Below are 19692 nucleotides of genomic sequence, written 5' to 3' on the forward strand. Positions count from 1 at the left end.
GTATGGTATGTTCTATGTTTATGAGTATTGATGTGATGGCGCTTTGAGTGGCAGTTTTGTGCGAGAAAAAGCGCAACGTGTTTAAGCAAAAAAATGTGACCTTACGACTTGATCAGTCCACTGCTGGATAAAAGGACATTACTGCAAAAACATAACTAAGTGTACATCCATACTGACATTATTGGAGGCAGATTGGAATCGAAATCATGAAATTAAGACAAAAAACAAGAGCTGGGTGGAGTACTTTTGGACATATGAATTCAAGAATGAAATGCAACGTAAAACAGTGTGCCTGTAAAACCAAATTTTAAGCGTATCATAATCCTTAACACACCTTCAAACCAGGCCCAGGTCCTGAACAGAGTTTTACCTCTGACCCTAACATTAGTACTGACACTGTTTATCAAAATCATAAATAACCATCATGCAAACTGGAACTCTAACCATAATTTAATCCTTGACACGAATCATAATCTTAATAATAATTCTAAGCATAACATGTATTAATTATAGTAATTAAATTAACCTATATTTTGCATTTAATTCTATATTCACTGGTCACTAATTATAAATGTAATTCTATCGATAATTCCAAGCTCAACACGTATAAGGCTTTTATTTAGCAGTGAAAGCATCACTGAGTTTAAATAAGTCAGCAGACTAGGTGCCTCTTTCACGTATTGGCGTATTGGCAGTAATTTATTTTGTGATTGTGTTATCCCTTACACTCTGGCTATACAAGGCTATACGTTTAAGTATCATTGTGCTTGTGTGTAGGTATGCGTTGTTTGCTAACAGCGGTAGTGCAGCAGTAAGTGCGCTGCCCTGAAAATTCGGTGACCCGAGTTCAATTCCCACTCACGGCCAGCACCAGTGACGGATCGATCCTTGGCCTCACCTAGGTCGGCTCAGCCTCAAATAAGTACCTAGTGCGGTGTGTAAACATCGCCACTGGGGAGACAAAGGCGGCCGGGCGTGGTGCTGACCACCCACCCCCTCGTGTGCCGTGCCGGCCTTCATAGGTGCTCGCTAACAGCGCTTGCCCTAACATTGTGTTAAGGCTACACGGGGAATATTTGTCTTGCTATGGGTGGGGGGGTCGTTATTTGAAACACGTTTTACAATTGGGACTGATTCTTGTTGTTCTTGCAGTTGAATTTTGCACGGTCGTGAATATTGGTCTAAGAGCGAAGGATGTTTTTGGGGGTCACCACCTTGGTCCTCACTTTAAATGAGGTCGACCGTGGCGCGCGTGCCGATCCGGCGTGCGAGTGGACTCACGCGCGCGCGTCTGTGGCCTCGCTCCGAATTCCACAACACCAGAGGCGTGTTTGTGTGTGTGTGCCCGCGGTGTGCGTGCGTGTTATTTCTCCCCACTGGGAACGCGCCTCCCCCATGTGCCCAGCGCGCCCCTTTGCTGCTCTCGCTGTTAAACGGCGGTGCGGTGCGACCGGGAAGCGGCGGCGATGAAGGGAGGCGGGGGATTTGCGGTGTGTGTTGGGCAGAGCCGGATTACCCTCGTAGCAAAAGTAGCTACGAGCGCCGCACTTTCAAGGGCCCCGTGCTAAATGCGTTCAAGCTATCAATTCCGGTGCATTTGCTCGATTACTATAGTACGATACTGCCTTCAACTTTTCTGAACGACTGGGTGTTTAAGATTAACGATTTGTAGTATTATCTGGCTGCATAGCAAATGAAAAAATAATATAATAATTTGACTACGCAAGTACATTTTTTTTTTATGTTTCTTTTAATATTTAGGGCCCCTTTTTAACAGATGCAACAGGTCTCGCACTAGCTTAATCCGGCACTGGGAGGAGGGGGGCTTGGTGGTGTGTGTTGGGGGCCAGAGCGGCACAGGGAACTCCGCTGATGGATTAGTCAGCTACGGGTGCCTCGAGATCGCCAGGGAGCAGCCACCCGTATCCTGCGCTGTCAAAACAAATCAGACCTTGGCTTTTGGATGGCCATCAATGTCTTGCGCGGGGCCATCAATAACCTTTTCTCTGCCTCTCCTCGGAATCCGACACTAAATGTCAAGCAGACATCCTCGAGAAGGCCTTAATTGTCCTATTTGGCAATATAAAGATGTATGTTAGGCATTTAGCGCAGGTTATTCCTGTTATGTCCAGCGTGCTCCATTGGTCGGCAAATCGTGGCGCTCGTTACAATGCCGTATTTAAGCTGCGATCAGTAGAGCGTTGTACGCACACATTTTGTTGTATGACGGGATATGTTTTCCATACCTAACTGTACATGTGCACATGCAACCATGTGCATTTGTATATAATACATTTATCTGAAATCCATTAAAATATTTAGCAATAATGCGGGTGCATGTCTGATATAATGTATTGCTTAAAGATTTTATATGCGTCTGCAAAAGGTTAACAATGCGGGCTTCCGACACACATTGAGATCACGTTAACGGAATCGGAGTATCCCGTGACATTGGAACCGACCAAGTGGGGCCCCTTGGCAGAGCGTTTGACTCACAATTGGAAGGTTGTGAGTTGGAATCGGAGTCGGGGGTTGATTTTTTTTTTACACAATCTCTCCGGGGTTAATACAACTCTTACCACTGTGTCCAAAGCAGAGACTAGTAGCACTGGTGATGGGAATGTGGAATTTTCCACCTCTGAACCCAGCCTCTCGATATTGATGAGTAGAGTACTGCCCCATTCTCTCAACCGAGAGGATGGATTCAAATTGAGCAATCATTGGAAGGATGTAATAAACCAAGTTAAACTTTAGCTGCCGTACAGTTTACTGCTAGACAGCCAGTTTAGATTTATTTTCATAATCATATCCATATTCCCAGTCTGTTACCCCCAGCTTCACACACTACCATCACCATTGCCACACGTTGTTTTTCATCTTGCGCATTTCTAATTTACCCCCCCCCCCCGGCAGCATAACAAAAGGCTGCTTAATCTTAGCTTTCTTATCTACTTCTGCCCCCTGCATCACAAAGCTTCGGTTTGAACTCCATGCGTTGCCTCCCAGCGTCCGTTGCTTTCACAACGTTGCCTCCCAGTCCACAGCCCGCCCACACACTCACCATGGCCCCTCCCCTCCCTCCATCCCCCGCGACTATATAATTCCTCGTCACAGCCATCTCTTAGACACACTTAAGCGGTTGTGCTTTCGCTACGTTGTCCCCACCTGAAGAAGGACGCTTGTGTTGCGCCTGAAACGTCGTGATTTTATTTAGTTGTTTTCATTTATTTTATTTTTTACCTACTTGACTTTACCGAAAAAAACAAAGAGTACTGCCCCAGTGCTCGTTTGAGTGCGGCGACACCTGCGATACGTGACTTTGGCTGCTTGATTAATCGGAAACTCATGACAGAATATATGTATATGCAACTTTCTGGATATCCTTCTTGGTTTCAGCAAGAAGAGTCTGGTTTGAAAAATAATTCGCATGAAAGAGTGCATGCTTGTGATAAAAAATAAATCCTGAAGTAGCCCATGAGCAAACTGATGACAAAAAGGCAATACAGCACCAAGAGGCTTGATTTGAAGCTTTCGTGACTGCAGGAATCCATACTCTTTGGTTCTTTCGGTAAAGTCACGTAGGTAGAAAATATAATAGATCACGACGTTTCGATCGCAACACATCAGGTGGGACAGCAGTCCTGCTGTGTTTGTCTCACCTGATGACGGTCGCTTGTGTTGCGATCGAAACCTTGTGAACTATTATTTTTTCTACCTACGTGACTTTTCCGAAATAACCAAAGGGTATACCAAGAGGCTATTGAATGTCCTAATAACCTCAATATCCACACGTATCGTTGCTAATTTCCCTTTGCCATAGGAAAGCAGTACCAAACAAAAAAAATCGAATACGCTATTCCACTGGAGCATTCTATCTGCACCAGCATTGCCATCCTCGGCGATGGTTTTCAACTGGCTATTTGTCAAGCTGAGCCAGATTCAAACCATTAAACTCGAGCCCCACAAAACTTACTGAAGCTGGCTTTGGGCCAATCAGGGCCTGCAGCTGGATCAATAATTGTTGTCGTACATGCGGTGAAGCAACTCGTTCATTGCGGGTGCGACATCGGTGGCACGGCATGGGTTCTGCGGTGGAGAAGCAACCTGGGGCCTCCTGAGCCGTGCCGGGAGTGGCCCAGAAGAGCCCAAACGCAGCTCGGCTGTGCAGTGGACAAAGAGCGGCTCACGTCTCCTTGCTCAAACAAATTTATACATTGGCCAGCTCTGCTGTTGGCTGTCCCGCGCGCCATTGCGGAAATTCCACATTTCTTAGACACTAAACAGTCCTAACCACTGCTCACGTCCCAGTTCTCTTTCAGGCAGCCGGCTGGGATTTCAACCCACGACCCCCCCTCTGATTGAGTGAAGCGCTTATAACCGCAGCGCCGCATGGCCAGATAACAAGAACGTGAAGTCAGTTTAACACGGAGGAGGCTTTCGCGACCAATATCATCCAAAATACAGGGGGTTTTGTTTGCTGGTTAGATCGCGTAAATATATAAATGTGTCGTTAAACCCGCCACCACCCGACACAGCCAACTAGTAAGGTTTGTCACGTAAACAGAACGTGGCCAATTCGTTACTAGTACAGCACACCGGTGTGTTGGAGAGCCAAGCCACAACATTTACCATCAAAGTACGATGTTTCGCCAGTAATTACAACTAGCTTCATCAGGCGACAGCCCTGTTTCGTTCCTTAAATATGTGATGACAACACTTGTGAGCTCTTATTGGCGAAGTGGCGGTGGGGGGGATTAATGAATGTATATAAATGACTATGGGTATCCATTGCCGTTTGGGTTATGTATATGGTAATCAACGTGCAGTATGCATGTGCATTATACAAGCCCATTGCTGTTGTACTTCCTGTCGATTGTGTGTACTAAAATAGCCGTACAAGCGGTAATTCGTATTGAAGTATTGTGTTAAACATGTTCCTTCGGAGTGGGCAGGTAGGAACTTGGTTGGACAGCGCGTTCGTGCGATCCGTGTCACGTGGGGCGGCGGCGCGTCACGTGGTGCTGACCCCGCCCGAAGCGCTCTATGAGATACAAATCAAGGGCGTGGCTATGCACGACAGACAGATAAAAAATCCCTGGTGGGCAGTGTGGAACCTGTTGTTCCTCCCTGTAACAATGTATTATTTACATGTCTGACTGCTGATTCCACTTCAGCAATATGCTCATCGACAGGGATTGTACGTGGGGCAACAGCAACGTTAAGACCTTTTGACAGGACTGAAACCATATCGCTGGATAATTAATTCAATGTTAGTCATGTTGGTAACCGTTTTGTTTATAAAATGTTCGTTTTTAGTTGAGAGTTGTTTATTAGTCTAGCAAATTTGTTCATTTTTGCAGTGTCAGTTTTGTTAAATATATTATCGGCTGATTGCTGTGTAAATGTGTCGATTATATTCCAGTAATTTGCAGTGACGCTGTTACTCATTATTGATTTCGAAATGTGACTTAATTCACTTATATTATGCCGTATTTTCTCTCTCTTATGGCATGCTAATTGGCTGTGTCGGGTGGTGGTGGGTTTAACGACACATATTTACGCGATCTAACCCAAAAAACTTGCATTATGGAGACGTTTATTATGTTTCTGACCAAGCCTTGTTTCACGTTGCTCGCTCGTGCATTGTGATGCTGGATGCCTCACGCTAGGGCCCGGTTTCCCATGAATGGCAAAGCAACAGTGCTCTTTATTTGGATATAAAACGAGCAGAAAGTGAGGACGTTTGGAGTAAGCGTAGACTCTTGCAGAGTAACCGTCGAGGCAGAAGCCATTTCATGAGAAGCATATCTGAATAGTCTGGGCCTCCGTGACAAATTTTAAAATAACAACAACCGCACCGCTAAAGAGCATTCCTATAAAACTATTATGACCAAATGCGGTCATTACATGTGCTTCCCATATACTACTTATTTTTGTAGTGGGCATGGTTTGAATCTTCTCAATCGAATCTATTGATAACATGTTCTATTCACGTATAGCCTCACGTAACTTTCTCCATGCTGCCTGGTTTAACTTGTCCGCTTCTAAAATGTATCATTTAAAATTGTTAGCCTGCTGGTAAAAGAGATGCAGTTTGCCAAATTGTACTTAAACCCTTAAAACTCAAGTCGTATATCTATTTTCCATTGCACAAACGAGCCATGCTGGGGCCGTGCCGAGTTAGTCTGGCACAGCTACAATTACACTAAACTATTTTTATTTAACCAGGTAAGGCTCATTGAGCTGTATGGCTCTTTTTCAGAAGCGAGTTGACCATAAATTATAGTCCTACAAAGTGGCTTAGCACGTGGAAATTTACAGCAGCCAAATACTCTTAATCGCGTGTGGATTCTAAATATGGAGGTAAAAACTGGAGGACCCGGAGAAGAATCCACACGACCACAGGGAGAACATGTAAACTCCAAATATACAGGTGTCAGGTTTGGGAATGAACCCATGACCTCCTGTATACCAGGTGACTTTGCGTGTTCTCCCCGTGGTCACGTGAATTTTTCTCCGGGTCCTCCGGTTTTTCTCTCCGCAATTAGAAACATGTGTTTTAGAGTATGTGGCTGCTATAAATATCCACGTGATAATAAGCCACTTCATTGAGCTATAATTCGTGGCCAGGTCGCGTTTGAAAAATAGCTCTATAAAAAGGTTTTCAATAATTTATGTTAAATCTCTGTTGGTCGCCCTGAGCCAGTGGTGGGAATTCCACATTCTTATTGGAGGGAACAATCTATAGGATGGTAACTTATTGCTTGCGTCAACCTCTCAACTTGGATGTGAATTTGTGACTTTTTGAATGTGAGTTGAACAATCCACCACTGGTGGGTTACCATGGATTTCCTTCCAGGACGGTAATCGGTAACTTCATTAAACACACGTATGTCTCCACTGAGAGGCATCTGCTATAACTGAATTGCCAGTAATGAGTGTCTCGTGATGATATTTACGTGTAGGCCTGGTCACAGGTAGATACTATTTAAATCGCTGGTCAGTAATGCTCAAGAATATTTTGTTGCTTTCAAAAAATACTTCTTCAAAATAATGACAGCGTGGAATGATTCAAGGTAAAAGTTGAAAAGAAAAAGCCCTTTGTTTTTAAACTAGCCCCCCCGGGGGGCTGATACATGTCAGACCACTGATCCAATACCTCTGTTTCTTAGTTTAAGCCCCAGGACAGACAAGGGAATGGAACATTGCTTCTTTGTTTCTTCACCTTCAAAACGGTTGTCTTCCGTGAGAGTTTGATGGAACCCCATGTCCAGTCTGTGACCGCGACTTAAAACTATTAGCACTTAGGGCTATAAAGAGAGGCCGGTAACAGGTTGCCGTCGCGAGTGTGAGAACGCTCAAAACCCTTCGCGGGTGGGTGGGCACCTCCTGCTTGCTCTCCTGCATTGCACTGCTGCCCGAAGGTGGGGTGCCTTCCTCCGCGTTTGATCACAGGGGGGCGATCCACAAATGTTCGCTTCAAGTTCCTGTGTGACAGGCGAGTGTCACCACACCTGGCTATCGCTGTATTTCACAGGCGGCTATAAATGTTACAAATCGACCTCGTAACTTGTGAATCTGCTATCGCCGTGGGTGACTGCCTGGATTTGACTTAACCCATCACCCACCTGCAGGGTTGATAAAAACGAGTCCCGCTTTGTGGGGAAGTCAACAGTGCTCGTCTTGTGTGTAGACTCGTCCCCGCCAGAGGAATGTGTCATTTCAGGGTCACCACCGAAGATGAGAATCATGTCAATACTCGTGAGCAAAGATACACTTTGACCCTAGCATTTTGGAACGTACACTCGACAATGATATATATTTTTTATTTTTTTAATTGCTCAAAGTAGGTTTGCGATGTTAGGAAAGCCAAATTTAATTCCTGAAAAAATACCATCATTAAGCTCTAAATCTGCAAAAATTGCCCTAAATGTATAAATACCATCATTGTTGGGTTTTTATTGGGGGGGGGGGAGGTGCGTTCAAGTATAATTGAAAACACAAACAATTCCGTTCAGATGCAAGGGTAAATTCCTCAGGAACAGAACATTAAACTACAATGTAGACATACCAGGCATGTTGCATTGTGCAAATCTACAGATATGCTCTGTAGGCATATTTAGACACCACATTATAAACGGCAACAATTTTCAAGTTAAATCACGTGGTTATCACGTTTCATTACGCTTTGTCGCAATGCCATCTCCGTGGAAACAGTCACGGAAATGTCGTGGCATACATGCAAGGTTAAATAAATTAAATAAATTCCACGTAAGCCAACAATTGTACCTCAACAGTTGTTTTCGGCGGGTGCACAAAATAAAAAATCTAATCTTATCACCATTACTTTTTTTCTCCTCGAGTGTCATGATTCCCTTCACAGTGAGCGTGGATTAACCCCTGAAGGCCGCGCTGCTTTGCACGGAGGCGCAGCGCAAGGCCCAGCGCAGAGGGCACGTTAATTATCCGCACCCAGGCTGCAGACGGTCGCTTCCTCCCAGTCGACGCACCCAGCAGCAATCTGTCTCGGCTGTCCCCGCCGAATCTCCCCGAGCTGCTGGCGGTGACCAAACGCCGTTTGGGGGCGGTGGGGGGGCCACATGCACCGGCATTGGAGCTGCCTTTTGGGGGTTTTTTTTAGCACTGTTGCCAGCGACTGGGCAGAGGTCAATACTTTTCACACGTGGGAGAGAATTATGCTCCACGCCAGGATAACGATGTACTCTTTTTTTTTATTCTCCCCGCTTTACCGCACTCGGACTGGAAGCAGGGAGAAGGCCCACAGCCCTCAAATGTCAGCACGAAACCCCATAGGGTGGAATGTCATAGAACCACAATACCTTGCTTCTAACCACAATACCTTGCTGACCTCATCAAGAAGCATAAACCATCGTCACGCAAACTCCGGTCATCCTCGCAAGCGGCTTCTGGCTGGCCATCGAACGAAGACGGTCACCGCATCGCGTGCTTTCAGACGCGCTTTTGTGGCAATCTGGAACGCTCTTCCAATATTAGGAAGCCACTGGAGCTATGCACTTTTAAATCACCTAGATTGAAAACTCACTTCTTGTCCAACTGCTTTTTGTGTTTAGTTTGTTGTCGTTCCCCCGCAACTCAGATTAGCGTGTAGGAGAGTGTCTCATGACACCGTGCGTATGGGTCGTGACGTAACTGGGAGGTGAAACGACCGCAGGACGGCTTGCAAGTTAGCGCTGAGGTTGTGCTTCACAGTTGTGCTTCACGGGTTCGAAAAAAAACAAAAAACCGTGGTACGATTTGATTGCCGAAGAAGCTCCTTTTAACACGTAGGCTTTCGCGACAAATATTATTCATAATCAATGTTTTTGGGTTACATCGCGTTATTTATAAATGTGCGTAACCCTCCACCACCCGACACGGCCAATCAGCAAACAAGTGTCACGTTGACATCCAGCATCATTGGGCAATTCTGGCGAATTGCCCGATGATGCTGGATGCAATTACCAGCGAAACGTCGTACTCAAAAATTGTAAATGTTGTGGTTTCACGCTTCAACACACCGGTGGGCTAAAGTAGTGAACTATTTGTCTTTTGTCAACGTGCCACTTTTTAGCTGATTGGCCGTGTCGGGTGGTGGAGGGTTACGACACATTTATAAATAACGCGATCTAAACCCAAAAACGTTGATTATAAAGAAGCTCCTGTCACGCAGCGCGTAAACGCCGGGACATCGCGCCGAATTAACGTGCGGTAACGTCCAGAAAAACACGTCGGAGAGCTGGAGTGTTGATTTTCTTTTTTTACGCGGAATTCCTTACACAAGGCGAATCGCACTTAGTCCAGTGACGCTACTCAAAGGGCAGTTTTGGTGGCACACCTGACAGTCGCATTTCTGTGCGAAAAAAAACAACTCTCTTGTAGCCTCGGAAGATTCTAAAGAGCCGTGGAATACCCAGAACACTCAGGCTAGGTAACTGCCTACAAAATAACCGATATTTTCCTCCCGGGTTTCACGTCCTCTTAAATGAGCCTATAACTATCATGACGCGATTGAGTGGACTGCCGTGCAGTTTTTTTTGCTGGACATAAGCAGCACGCAATTGCTCGAGTTGCCGCTGCCACAGGGCAAGATGCCTCAATGCACGTATTGATAAGCGATCAAGTTAAGGAAACCCCATGTGACCGACTTTCAGAAATATGTTCAGCTAAGAAGTGTATTGGAAATATGAATGATCGTTAAAACATTTCTCCCTGCTCAATTGAGCATTAGGCAGTGCTCATCTCCACTCGAGGCCTTGACTCTGTATTGTAAGTCTTCTGGCAGAACCCAGGATATTAACAAGACAGCTTTTGTTCAGTGTCCACAAAACGTGACTTATGTTATATTGTATTGACCCTGGGAGGAGGATGCTGATGTTTGATGATGGGCTGAATGGACCTCCAACTGGGTATTGAACCCACAACCTACAGATTGCAGGGAAAATGCTCTGGCACAGCGCCATCCAACCTAACGAATAAACACGTTCACATAAATTCACGACAAAATAAAATATTCACCTGCTATAACGATCGTAACAAAGTCAAAATATGTCTGTGCAATTGGGCGGCACCCGATTCTACCGGCGACCCTGAGCCAATCGGGGAAACGCCACATTCTCAGGGCGAGGCCCAGTCCTTCCCTGAGATGACCACCGTTGACCTGCCATAATCACAACAGGTGACACAATGTACACGCTGCTGGGTAGGGTCTCACGGCCGTGCCAAACAGCACACCGAGGGGTCTTCGCGCCGGACCGCGCGTTGTTCGGCACAACGTTCCGACGTTGTGCACCTCTAATTAGCACGCTTGGCTGTGTATGGTGCGAAAGAAGTTGAACTTACATACTTTACAGCCCACGTGCTGGGAGCTTTTTGAGAGACAGACACACCCGTTGAAGAGGAAAAAATGTGGTATTTAAGAGGTGGAGATCCAACGCATATTCGTGCCTTTAATAGCCCAGCACCACGGTGACTAGATGTTAACTACCTTGCCTGGTATACAGGAGGTTATGGGTTCGATCCAGACCCTGGCACCTGTATGTATTTGGAGTTTACGTGTTCTCCCCGTGGTGTGGATTTTTCTCCGGGTCATCCATTTTTCCCTCAATATTTAGAATTAGAGTATTTGACTGCTATCAATTTCCACATGCATGATACACAACTTCGTAGGGCTATCATTTGTGGCCAGGTCGCTCAGTGGGCCTTACCTGGTCAAATAAAAAAGTCAAATAATTAGTTAATAGTTAGCGCCAGCGCTGGATTTTCTTGCGCCGTCCACATCGCCCGCATTGTGCCCGGCAACGCCGATAGGCGATGCAGTGAAATGTCAGTTTGGGCAGCAAGGGCCTAGGAGAGGACCAAGCCTCGGGTGTGTGCGGTGGGGTTGGGAGCAAGGTGGCTTTGGCTAATCCATACTGATGCTTTGCCGTTAGCCAGCCCGCTCACGAGGACTTGTTAGCTCTGGCGGGTGTAGACATGAGTCACCAAAATCCTGCACTCTCCATGGTAACCCTCCACAGTGGAACGCCTTCCATTTGATATCATCCATAAGGGAACGGACGCGAAACCGTTCACCGTGCGAGGCGGGGGAGGGGTTATTATTTTTGGGACGAGCGGGAGGGGTGTGGGTGCTGTAGGAGGTAGCGGTGTTTTAAAGAAGTAATTTGCTTGGTATAATTTCACCGAGGGCGATGAAGAGAACGGAGGGTGGTGAGTTTTTTTGCCAAAAGATAAAGGGGGGTGGGTGGCGTGGGGAAAAGACACGAAATATGATTTGGAAGCAGAAGCGATAGGTTTTCAATGAACAGACTGTGCTTTTAGGCTTTGGACTATGTCGAGCTGAGAAAACGAACATACCGTGTGCTATTAAAGCTTGCCACAGAACAAAAAAAAATCGGTTTAATTTAAAAATGTCTTCAAGCAAAAAAGGCTTTTGCATTCATAATGTTTCTTTTGTGGAAGGCGTACAATAGATTTATTTATTTATTTATTCATATGCACCTTTCATGTTTTTGATGTTATACTTTCATATTTTGGGGCAACAGGGCAGTGGCACAGTGGTAACACTCGTGCCTCACAGCAAAAAGCACCTGGGTTTGATTCCAGATTCGAGCACCTTTCTGTGTGAAGTCTATTTTTTCCCCCTGTTCTGCATGGGTTTCCTCTGGGTTCTACAAGTTTCCAGCCATAGCTAAACGAAACACACAATTTAACTGCTACAATGTAACTTGTATGATGCACTCTCACTGGCTTTGACATACCAATGTCCAAAACTTGCCTTGCAAATGTAATCAACTGGCGTCGCACATAGAAGCAACAGCAACATCACCCCCTGTTTAAAAAAATAAAAACTTGTCAAGGCCCTTCAGAAAAAGAGTCTCAAGACTCAGCAAGACTCTCCTGGGTGAACAAGAGGAGGAAGAGTAATACAGTGATCCCTCGTATATCGCGGTTAATGGGGACCGGAACCCCTCGCGATAGGTGAAAATCCGCGAAGTAGGATTGGCCCCCTAGGAATTTCCGTATATGTGTGTGTGGGTACCAGAATGTTTAAAATATGTATATTTATACTTTATATATATATTTTACTTAAATCTATTTAATTACAAAACCTTAATATTATACATTCACTCTCTCTCTCATACAATACGTATTATGGTGTTCTACACTCACCAATGACAGTAGTATCTTGAGACTTGACTCCAGTAATGACGACGATGACAATAACGATGACAATGACGACGATGACAGACCTGTGCAGTTCGATGAATGTGATGATGAATGATGATGATGGTGTTACTGCACAGGTATAATGAGGCCTTTAAATCAGTTCGAAAAATCCGCGATGCACTGAGGCCGCGAAACTTGAACCCGCGAAGTGGCGAGGGATTACTGTAATAATAGTAGAAGTAGCAATATCTGCAGACAGGGTGGCGCAGATGGTTGAGCACTTGACTTACACTCATCCTATTACCCCAAGTTCAAAGTTCAGCCGTTGATCGACTCGGCCCATCATCTCTCTGCCGCTGATGAAATGAGCACAACTCCGTGGGGAGTGCGAGTGCCACGGAATGCATCGTGCAACAATGGCCACTTGGGTAATTCGCTTGGTGGAATCTTGGACATTCCCGCCATCACTCCCGTGGCCCTCGGCTGGCTCCACAATTCCGGCGTAGAACTCGTCACCCTGCCATACGGAAGGAGAAGGAAGAAGACTGCAACTTCCACAACGTGCAACGGTGTTCCTCTACACCCTCGGCTTATGGGAACGGCTCTTTCTCTGTCCTGAAACTCCACGTTATTGGTGAAGTCTGACACACTGACCACCTGGTACGTACCTCGCGGTCACTCTTGAGCCGAAGCCATTAAAGGAGCGTAGCGGTATCATCGCAACCCTCCCCAGCAGCAGAGAGGCCCAACGGCTGGCTTTGGGATCACAGTTCTACGGATGGCTGCCGATGCAGAACTGGCGGAGGTGTTTGGGGTTGAACGAGGTTCATGGGTTCATTAATTTCGTGCGATGGTGATGACGAAATGCTATGCATTGTATGTCTAAATGTGTAACGGATTAAACACGAAGAGCCCGCTCGAGGAACAGTGTGCTGTAGTTAGGTGGCCCCATCTGCATTGGCCGCCCATTAATATTCTGTTGTCACCCTAATGTGTACTTAAAGCTCAAACAAGGTGTGTATGTGTATGTGTGGATCGATGACCACTTTCAAGAAAACCCACGTATGAATGTGGGCAGCCATCCGTGATTGAACTGGGTTCTCAAGTGCAATAACTGTGCACACAAAGAAACGTCACCTTGAGTTTGCTCTATCTCTTAATTTGGCATATTCCGGCAATGGGACCTATGATGATTCGATTGATTGCTAAACGATGTCAAATATTTGCGTAACAAAATGCGTCAGGTGGATTAATGGTTTTTGACATTGACTTCTGAAGTAGTTTTGTGAAGCAATCTTCCAGGGCCATCCTCTGTCTCAGTCTCTTGACATGACACTGATGGAATCTTTGGGATATAATTGGTGGGAGGCAGCGGGGAGATGTTTTTGAATGATTACCTTTCGCAGCGATGACGTGCATTCTCCGGTCTTGTGGTTAGAGGTCAATTAACATCTGGATGTAATGCCACACAGAGAACGTACTTCGTAGTTAAACAGTGCATAAACACCCAGCACAAATTAATTAGGAGCCACCACAACTGAATAGAAATTAACCCATTCCAAGATGACTGCACGTTGCAGTGTGGGTGTCCCATTCACTGCTGAAATCTCGGAACACGCAAGCGGTTTGTGTTAATTTTATTTAGAGAGGCGTAGCGCCGTTGTTTTTTTAAGACATTGTTCTCACTGCAGAGAACCGTAGCAACACGACCGCACTCTATGACATCTGGTGCCAAACTGTGCCACGCGCGTACTCGCATGGCCTTGTGGGAACCTGGGTACCGATAAAGTTATTTAATTTAATTTTTTCTTCCGGACGGAAAACTGACGATGTACATCATCGGAACGGGACGTACATGTACGCCATCGGAACGGGAAAGAGTTCAAATAAACCCAAGCTGGATAAATATACCCACGGTCTGGTTGCACAATAGACGGGCAGTCCGCACAGCCTCCCTCTACATTTCTTTGGGGAATCTGAAATGTTGGTCGTCTGTTGATATGCGATGTGACCTCATAGCCTCGTTTGCTAAGTTGACAAATGGCAGCACAGCAATGGATTCTTGAGTCTGTCTGTGCAAAGCTATGAGCGCTATCCTACTTATTTTTTGTGTTTCTCCTTGTACCCTGGCTTCCTCCCACAAGCCAAACATTCACTCGTGGAATTGACCAGACATCCTAAATACAGGAACCTTATTCTTGGTTCTTTCGGTAAAGTCACGTAGTGTTCATTAAGTCGCTGTCTTTCCGACAGCTCTGTTTCTTCACCTGAGGAAGGCTGCTTGCGTTGTGGCCGAAACGTCGTGAGAATTATTTTATTATGTTTTATTTTTATTATTTTATTATTTCCCTTCTACGTGACTTTACCGAAAGAACCAAGAATATGAATCCCTGCAGTCACGAAAGCTTTAAATCGAAACATTACAGGAACCTTCTGAAAAAGAGCCTTGAGACTCAGTAAGGCCTTTCTAGGAAATATGGGCCATTACTATTATGACGTGACATTTTCTGGTATCATCGCACGATTCCAAAAATCTCTCTAAGCTTCGACTATATTTTTAATCTGCTTCCTTCACAAATATGTTCCTGCACATGAAAAATAAAAGTATTTTTTACATATCCCATCTACCGCATGGCCTTCTGGGAATGCATAACACTAAAGATCAAAACCGGTGCAGTCTCCTTATGTTGAACCAATGCTGCTGAGGTTATGCATTCCTGGAAGGATGTGTTGCTGATGGGATGCGTAAGACATTTTTAAAAATGTATGTGAAGGGACGTACATGTGAACGAGGCGTATTGTGTGCTTAGTTATATTTTTAATATATCCCCGAGGTAACTCTAGTTATTTCAGTCTGCCCATAATAAATCTCAATGGGGTTACGTACAAATATTGTCAACTTGTTTAAATCAGCATGAGGTGATGCTCATATCTATATATGATCACAACCCAGTGGTGTAAATTCTACATTCCTATGACAGAGGCCGGTCCATCCATAGGAAAATCACTGCTGACGTCCCACAAGATCGGTTTTAGAATCTCCCTGAGAGATAATGGGCTGAGTCAGTCTTCGACAGGGATTTTAGTTTGCACACCTTCCAGTTGCAAGACAAGAACTCTTTGCCACAAGGCCACCCAGATGGATCATACCTGCCGACCCATATGGTTTACCCGTATTCTTGTACAGGGAAATTGAAGTTTCACGTCTATACAGCGTACAGCCGTTTCAAAACGGGCAAAAACATTTTTTTGTCAATTTGTTTGAGTTTCTCCCTTGTGATGGGACTGTGTAGGATGAAATTTTGAGATTTATAAGAGCACGGAGTGACCAATAAGGTCTGAATTGGTCTGTAATAAGGTACGCACAGAGAAGGGGTTGACAGGTATGCGTGTATGGAATGTTTACGACGTAGCAATTCCATCTGTGCAGTGATGTGGCCCAGAAATCGCACGGTCGCCACTTGTTGAAGAGGTTCGTGGTTAAAGTTGGGTAGCCACCCTGGTTAATACTGGCGGGTGTATTAACTGCTTCACAAAACCCTTGACGTCAATTCGCAAGAATAGGCCCATTGTGTGTCCTGGTGTCAGGGTCCAAACTTCAAAAAAATTTGTCAATTGTAATTATACACATTTGGCAGACTCATGCCTCACGCCACTCTTGCGAATGAGACGATATCCTGATCTCTTTAGTTCTCACCTGGTTATTCAAAATAAAGCTTGAGGAAACTCGTAGATTTCATAACGAAAGCGATGATTTCATCACAAATCCTCATCACTGTTCTTGCATTCTGTTGGCGAATGCAACAATCCGAAGGAAAGTTCATTTTTTGCAAAGGCTGTCTCGTGTTAATGGCAGTGCAAGTGTGCAATACAAGAGATGGATGCATTGTACCCAACGTTGTTGTTGTTGTTTCATGCGCATAATCAGTCTTGTATTGGCTGTGGGTCACAATGGTAAACGGAGGGGACAATATCGCTTCACCCTAATTTCATTCATCCCCGTATTCAGGCAACTTCAGGCACAAGGTTATATCCACTGGCGATAAAAAAACAGATTGTAACGCTGTCCCATTGTTTCCTTAATGGATTGTTTCAGAACAGTGCGCACGTATGTGTGTCTTTTTAGCCTGCCTCGTTTTACTGTGGCTCACCCGAAATATAAATATAAATGCTACTCTGCAATAAATCTGTAAATAAAGGTAGGAGACGGGAACATACACTTCTGCCGTTTATAAATAGATACAGTTTTACACTCTATTTGAATGTTTAGGCGTTTTCCTCCATTAGTAAATCATCTATCTTGTGACGAAAATAAATAACGGTCATTTATGGACAGTCATTGGGATGATAATGGAATCTGTTTACTCTGATGAATGTTGATGGTGGTGATCATGATCCAGATGTTGCATTGACTGCTTTGCAAATATTCATCATGGTGATGATAATGGAATAAAGTTATATTAAATGATGATAAATGTAGTGGTGACGGTCCTGTTATGTTGATTAATGATGATAATGGTTTTGTTGTTGATTGTAGCAAAGCTTATGGGAAATATTGATACGTATGGGCCCTTGCTTAGTTGACAGAGCTGTGGGTCCATCCACTGAGCCCATCATCGACCCAGGGTCTGTAAAGTGAACCAGGGCTCACTGGAACACCAACAGTGGTGATTCAATTCTACTAAGGAGAGTATGGCGCCCGCCATAGGAATGTGGACTATTTCACCACCGACTCAAGGCCACACTCACTTTGAGAGATGACTTCCAACCCAACACTTGTTTGAGCGCTAAGAGATGTTAGAAGATATTGACTTTTCAACGTAAAAGTCAAGTGAGCATTAGCTGGTGCTCATTTGTGTTGGTGACGTGGTTGGGTGATTAAATTTGTGTTCTGTGGTAAAGGCCAGTTTCTCCATCGAACAACTGTCCGGAAAGAAACATTTATGAGTTTAATTTCCCCCCCCATTATTCAAAACCCAGAATCTTAGGAGTGCTGGCTCAGTGCGTGGCGGCGATATTTTCTAACATCAATCGTCGACGTGTTGCCTCTCTTCTCTCCTCTCTCTGTCTGTCTGCCAGGTAAATGGATGTTCGAAGACTTCGTCGAACGCTTCAAACTGGGCGTCCCAGTGGCGTCTGCCGAGTTCATAACCAAGAATGGCAACGATTCGTAAAAATGTCCGGCCTCACCGCTGTGACACTTGTGCTTCCCGCTCTTGCTCGCGACGCCGCTTGAACATTGCAAATGCAATCCCCTTGACTCTGTAAGCACAGCTACGCACGCGCATTACAACCAGTTCGCTTGGGCGAGGAAATTTTTTTCAAATGAAGCCACAAACCCCTCCCCCCTAAAAAAAAGGCTGAAACGGTGTTATTTTCATGATTTACAAAAAAAAAAGAACCCTATCAATCGTGGCGGCGGCAGAAATTTGCTTCTGTAAATTAGAACTGCTGATTCGGCACAAGAATGCACACGTACATGGGGTCTTAAATACCCGAGTCCAGAATGGCAATGACCTGGCCAATCCCTCCCCCCCTTCCCCCGCCTGCTCTCATGAGTCCAGTGCCTGATTACCGTCGATACAACCGCTAATGCCGTCCAGAATGTCAGGATGTTGCAATGTATGATGTGAGTGAGGATGTGGAATAAAAAAAAAAAGATTTCATTTAAAAACAACTGCTGATTCGACTGTCAAATCGCAGCTCCCCCAGCGACGGGTCCGACGGGAGTGGTTCCAATTCATTAGAACTTTCAAATCTCGCTCTCCGTGCCCTGAGCCCCATAGACCGAAACGATGGAGCCCCCCGTGTACTGCGCACTGCGATTAAGTTTGTGCGGCGGGAATCCAGCGTGAATTTGTTTTTGGGTTTTTTATGTTTTTGCTCGTCGTTGCAAGCGTCCCAACAGCTTGCTTCATAACCGTGACGTTAGCATTGCCATTATAACATTTTCGTTATAGCGTTGTCGTTTGCTTTGTCGTTAGCATTGCCGTTGTAGCATTGTTGTTATAGCATTGTTGATAGCATTGCCGTTAGCATTGTCGTGCAGGGGTCACGAGCAGCGCGATGCAGGGAAGGCGTTTGGGGGGGTGAGGGGTTTTTTTTTTAGGGGGGGGGGGCACTCCCCCCGCCCACGACCCCAACCCTCCCATCGCTGCCATCTCTGTACTCGAGCGACAATGCAAACTCCGGTGTTACACTTTGTTCATTTGATTTTTAAATCGACGACGACGACGACGATGCCGACGATGAAAAAAAAATCATCAAGCATGACGGTGACGACGACTGGCCACCAAAAACGACCAAAGCGCGACTTTCTGTGGCGAGGCTGAAACTTACCGGTCTGAGTGAAGACTCGGACAAAGATGACTTCATGACGGTGTTAAGAGACCACAGTGCACAGAGGGAGAACAACAATGGTAATTTGCAGGAGATGTGTTTTTAAAAGACTTCTCGAGTTCACTGATTGGGTGACCAAATTAGGGCGCCACGATGGCGAAATGTTAACTACCTCGCTTAGTATGCAGGAGGTCGTGGGTTAGATCCCAACCCTGACGCCTGCTGCTGTATATTGGAAGTTTACTTGTTCTCACCGTGGTTGTGGGGATTTTTTTTTTTTCCGGGCCCTCCAGCCTTTCCCTCCACATTTAAAAACATGTGTTCAGAGTATTTGGCTGCAATACATTGCCACGTGATGAGCCACTTCGTTGAGCTGTCATTTGTGGTCAGGTCGCTTCTGAAGAAGAGCTGTATACATATTCTCAGGTTTTTTCCGTAAAGTCACGTAGGTAAAAACATTAAAATTAATGAAAGTAAAATAAAACAAAACAAAATAAAATTCACGACGTTTCGGAGGCAACACAAGTCTCCGTCATCAGGTGGGACCGTCACAGCCGAATTAGCTGCATCAAGTGAAGCAATGATTCAAGATGTAATCCCTTATAAGCAAGTTGAAGGGAGGTGGAGAGGGGGGGGAGAGCTTATCAGGCTGTGGTAGCCAATGAA

The 19692-nt window shown here is 45.3% G+C and overlaps 1 protein-coding gene across 1 annotated transcript in view; it reads left to right on the plus strand.

Annotated features, from left to right (window-relative positions):
• The window catches only part of PEBP4 (phosphatidylethanolamine binding protein 4), a 273341-nt gene extending 253837 nt beyond the window's left edge, over positions 1-19504 (plus strand). Inside the window, exon 7 of the mRNA XM_078593236.1 lies at positions 17767-19504. Coding sequence (XP_078449362.1) covers positions 17767-17861 — 95 coding nt within the window. The 3' untranslated portion in view covers positions 17862-19504. The remainder of the gene's footprint in view (positions 1-17766) is intronic.
• Positions 19505-19692: the final 188 nt, after the last annotated feature.

This window comes from Lampetra planeri, chromosome 4 (assembly GCF_965212315.1).
Source record: "Lampetra planeri chromosome 4, kcLamPlan1.2.h2, whole genome shotgun sequence".
Classification (NCBI taxonomy): domain Eukaryota; kingdom Metazoa; phylum Chordata; class Hyperoartia; order Petromyzontiformes; family Petromyzontidae; genus Lampetra; species Lampetra planeri.